This window comes from Eimeria mitis, genomic scaffold, assembly GCF_000499745.2.
Source record: "Eimeria mitis Houghton genomic scaffold, Emh_scaff3313, whole genome shotgun sequence".
Lineage (NCBI taxonomy): Eukaryota > Apicomplexa > Conoidasida > Eucoccidiorida > Eimeriidae > Eimeria > Eimeria mitis.
The window spans coordinates 1-4775 of record NW_024015235.1 but is presented as its reverse complement, the minus strand read 5'-3'; the positions used below and the strand labels follow the sequence as shown (position 1 = coordinate 4775).

The 4775-nt window shown below is 53.2% G+C and overlaps 2 protein-coding genes across 2 annotated transcripts; one reads left to right on the top strand and one right to left on the bottom strand.

The window, feature by feature from the left end:
- Positions 1-463: 463 nt before the first annotated feature.
- On the top strand, positions 464-3042 carry EMH_0064730 (uncharacterized protein; the record flags this gene model as incomplete). The annotated part of the gene is made up of 2 exons (XM_038022571.1): positions 464-716; positions 818-3042. 2 exons carry the CDS (start codon positions 464-466, stop codon positions 3040-3042), a joined length of 2478 nt encoding a protein of 825 aa, XP_037878425.1.
- Positions 3043-3569: 527 nt separating this feature from the next.
- Positions 3570-4720, bottom strand: EMH_0064720 (uncharacterized protein; the record flags this gene model as incomplete). Its single annotated transcript, XM_038022570.1, has 3 exons — positions 3570-3598; positions 4079-4324; positions 4621-4720. 3 exons carry the CDS (start codon positions 4718-4720, stop codon positions 3570-3572), a joined length of 375 nt encoding a protein of 124 aa, XP_037878424.1.
- Between the last annotated feature and the right edge of the window lie 55 nt (positions 4721-4775).

Genomic DNA, 4775 nt, shown 5'->3' with positions numbered 1-4775 from the left:
TAAAAAGAATAAAATATTAATTTAATTAGATTTGGCGTTTATAAAAATGAATTTTCTCTTTTTTTTATACTGCAGGCGTCTAGCGGTGTTTCTGGTGTGGTGTGCGTGTGCGGCTCGATCGATGAGAAACAGGGTGATCTATGGAGGAATAAATGCGTTTTGCATGGAACTGGGTATAAAATAAAATAATATAGAATAAAAAAAGCATAAAAAATGATTAAAAAGCATATATTTTCTTGTTTGCTTTCATATATCGACCCGAGCTATGTACTAGCGAACAGCTGTTGCACGGGTCACTCCCCCAGCAGCACGCAGCGAGCAGCTGGCTGCTGCAGCGCTTCATCTCTGTTCTGCTTTTTCTTTCTTGTTTAATTCATTTGTTGTTGTGTGTTCTATTTTTGCTTTCTGTTGCTTTCTTATATTCCGATATTTGCTGCCTCCTAGAGCTGCCTATACACCCGAAATGGCTCTCTTACTCCTCAAGGGCATCGGCGCCCTTATAGCGGTAACCGCTTTGACCAGTGGTCCTGCTGCAGCAGCAGCAGCAGCAGCAGGAGGCAGCAACAGGAATGAGTTTCCTTCTGCTTCGAACCGTCCCTTTGGCTTGAGAGGATCTCTCTCAGGACTGCGTCCCGGCAGCAGCGGCAGCAGCAGCAGCAGCAGCAGCAGCAACCTGGGCGGCGGCAGCAGCAGCAACCGCAACAACATAAGCTGGGGTAGCAGAGATGAATCTGCTGTCGATGCAGCTCTNGCGGCAGCAGCAGCAACCGCAACAACATAAGCTGGGGTAGCAGAGATGAATCTGCTGTCGATGCAGCTCTTGATGAGCCCGCTACTATAGAGCTAGCAGCAGTTGCTCTCTCTAGTATAAACACCTTCTGGCTGTCTCTCTCCCCAGCAGCACGCGATGAGCTGCTGAATGAGGTCAGCAGCAGCACCAGCAGCGGCTTAGATAACGTTGGAGACAGACTCTCTAACCTTATCAACAGCAGCAGCGACAGCAGCGGCAGCAGCAGCAGCAGCGGCAGCAGCAGGCCCAGCAGACTGCCCGGGCAGCACCTCAGCAGCCTCCTAGCTAGCAGCCGCGGCAGCGCCAGCCGCAGGCTTACAGAGGACGCAGCTTTGCTGCGTGTGCTGCAGCGGCTCGATGAGAGCAGCAGCAGCAGCCTCAGCAGCAACAGCAGCAGCGAGAACGGCAGCATCAGCAGCATCAGCAGCACAACCACTGCTAGCCCCCTTTCTCTTGAGGAGCTCAGCAGCAGCAGCACCCTTGCTGCTTCTCTTTTGGACGAATCTTCTTCTGCTGCAGCAGAACTTCTCTCTACGCTGCCAGCACTAGCAGGCGACAGCAGCAGCAGCAGCAGCAGCAGTCTCCTCGACAGCAGCAGCAGCAGCAGCAGCAGCAGCAGCACAGAAGAAGGTTCTTCTTCTGCTGCTGATGAAGATGCAGCTGCCCCGGCAGTGCTTGACATTGAGCTGATAGAAGCAGACACAGACGGCGACCTCAGCAGCAGCAGCAGCAGCAGCAGCAGCAGCGAAGCAGAGAACAACGCTCTATCTAAGCTGCAGCAGCAACTTGGAGAATTAGATATTAATGAAGAAGAAGCAATACTGGCGTTCCGCGCATTCATCCGCAGATACAAACATTACATACAACAGATAGAGCAGCAGCTGCAGCAGTATGTGGATAGCGGTGCCTTTGAGCAGCAGCTGCAGCAGCTGAGACAAGCGATCCGTGAATACGAGCAGAAGCACAGCAGCAGCAACAGCAGCAGCAGCAGCAGCAGCACGGATGATGATGACAGCAGCAGCAGCAGCAGCAGCGATGATGATGATGATGAGGAGGAGGATAGCGACGAAGAAGAAGAAACTGCAGCAGGACAAGGAATCAGAGAAAGCAGAGAAGAAAGAGAAAAAGAAAAAATAGAGAAGAGAGAAGAAGACAGCAGCAGCAGCAGCAGCAGCAGCAGCAGCACTTCTACTGCAGCACCAGAAGAGGGAGCAGCAGCTTCTTCTACACTCGAAGCAGAACACCTCAGCAGCAGCAGCAGCAGCACTGAGGAAGCTGACAGCAGCAGCAGCAGCAGCAGCAGCACAGAAGCAGCAGAACACCTCGGCAGCAGCAGCAGTGCAGCAGCTGAGGAAGAAAGCAGCAGCAGCAGCAGCAGCAGCAGCAGCACGGAAGCCCCCCGCCGCCGTCTCAGCGCAGAAGAAGAAGAAGAGAGAGAAGAAGAAGAAGAAAGCAGCAGCAGCAGCAGCAGCAGCACCACAACAGCAGCACCTGCAGAGCTCTCCAGCACCCTCGCTGGCATCCTCAGCAGCAGCAGCACCGAAGCAGCAGAACACAGCAGCAGCAGCAGCAGCAGCAGCAGCACGGAAGAAGCAGAGCACAGCAGCAGCAGCACCGAAGCAGCTGAGGAAGAAAGCAGCAGCAGCAGCAGCACTGAAGCAGCAGAACACAGCAGCAGCAGCAGCAGCGTTGCAGCTCGCCGCCTAGGAGAAGAAGAAGAAAGCAGCAGCAGCAGCAGCAGCAGCAGCAGCAGCACTTCAACTGCAGCACCAACTACAGTTGCTGCTGGCTTCCTCGAGAGCAGCAGCACAGAAGCAGCAGAGAGCAGCAGCAGCAGCAGCAGCACCGAAGCCGGTGAGCACAGCAGCAGCAGCAGCAGCACCGAAGCAGCTGAGGAAGAGAGCAGCAGCAGCAGCAGCACCGAAGCAGCTGAGGAAGAAAGCAGCAGCAGCAGCAGCAGCACCGAAGCAGCAAGACGCAGTCTGCGTGCTGCAGAAGAGAGCAGCAGCAGCAGCAGCAGCACAACAACAGCAGCACCAGCAGCAGAAGAGGAGTCTACTACTCTTGCTGCTATCCTCCACAGCAGCAGCACCGAGGAAGCTGAGGAAGACAGCAGCAGCAGCAGCACTGCAGCATCTGAGGAAGAGAGCAGCAGCAGCAGCAGCACCGAAGCAGCAGAGAGCAGCAGCAGCAGCAGCAGCACAGAAGCAGCTGAGAGCAGCAGCAGCAGCAGCAGCACTCACACTGCTTAAGGGTTTACAAACCCCAGTTATTTGAATTTGTATGTACAGCCGCAGCGTAGAAACTTGCTGCTGCTGCTGCAGCAGCAGCAGCAGCAGCAGCAGCCGTTGCAGCAGCAGCAGCAGCTGCTGCAGTAGCAGCAGCAGCGTTGCAGCAGCAGCAGCAGCAGCAGCAACTCGCATCGTATGCCGTTCTCTATACACCTGAGTTGGTTGTTTGTATATACAGACGGATTGAGGGTTTGTATGAATGTAAAACCCTAAACCCTAAACCCTAAACCCTAATCTAGGGTTTAGGGGTATTAGTAGATCTGTGTTCAGCAACCACAACAACCCAGGCGTGTAAGTGTAAACCCTAAACCCTAATAAACCCTAAACCCTAATCGAGGGTTTTGATCTGTATGTATGTGGAGATTAATATAGGGTTGTTGTATTGTGTAAACCCTAAACCCTAAACCCTAATTTAGGGTTTAGGGTTTACATAGTTCTATTCCGTGAAACCCTAAACCCTAATCTAGGGTTTATGGTCGAGTGTTATACTATTTGGGGGGTAGGAGGGGAGGGTGGGCTGCGGCACCAAACCCTAAACCCTAAACCCTAAACCCTAAACCCTAAACCCTAAACCCTCATAAACCCTTTATGGGGAGGGGTTGGTGGTTTAGAGCCACAGCGTCCTTTGTTTGTATTTTATTAAGGCTTACTCAACTCTCTCTCAGACCCTAAACCCTAAACCCTAAACCCTAAACCCTAGGAAAACCCTAAACCCTAAGCCCTAAACCCTAGACCCTAGTCAAACCCTAAACCCTAAACCCGAAACGCGAAACTCTAAGAAAACCTTAAACCCTAAACCCTAAACCCTAGTAAAACCCTAAACCCTAAACCCTAGTAAAACCCTAAACAACAGCAAGCGATACACCTGTGAGCCCACCTGGCTCTGCTGCTGCTTTTCGCTGTTACTGTTCTATCGTTTCTGCTGCTGCTGCAGCAGCAGCAGCAGCAGCTGCTGCTGCTGCTAATCCTAAACACCAAACGGCAGCTAGCAGGATACATAAAACCACCGTTGGTTGTGTTGCTTTTCGCTGCTGCTGCTTCTTGCTGCTGCTGCTGCTGCTGCTTGCTGCTGCTAGTTCTGCTTTTGCCGCTGCTGCCGCTGCTGCTGCTGCTGCTGCTACTGCTGCTGCTGCTGCTGCTGCTGCAGCTGCATGCACTTGCGTCTGAATGCTGCAGCTGTTTGGGTGGGGCAGAGCAGCAAAGGCCGGGGGAGCAGACTCTCCTCTCTTACACGCCACTGCACCTGAAACACAAACCCTAAACCCTAAACCCTAAACCCTAAACCCTAGATATATCCTAGACACTAGTAGATAGTTTAGCAACAGAAACAGCAGCTGCAGCAGCAACAGCAGCAGCAGCAGCAGCAGCAGGTGAGCAGCAGCAGCCATAATACATATACACCGCCACCGCCCCCGTAAGTATAAAACAGCAGCAGCAACAGCAGCAGCACGAACAGCAGCAGCAGCACAAACAGCAGCATCCGCACAAACAGCAGCAGCAGCAACAGCAGCAGCAGCAGCAGCAGCAGCAGCAGCAAACCTGGTCTGGCAGCAGCAGCGAGAGGGAGAGTGTTCCCGCCCCCGTTACGGTGAGCCAGCCAAACTCCCCCAGCAGCAAATCGGCGGCACCTTCGCTCCATCCACGACCCCGCAGCTGCAGCAGCAGCAGCAGCAGCAGCAGCAGATATATATATA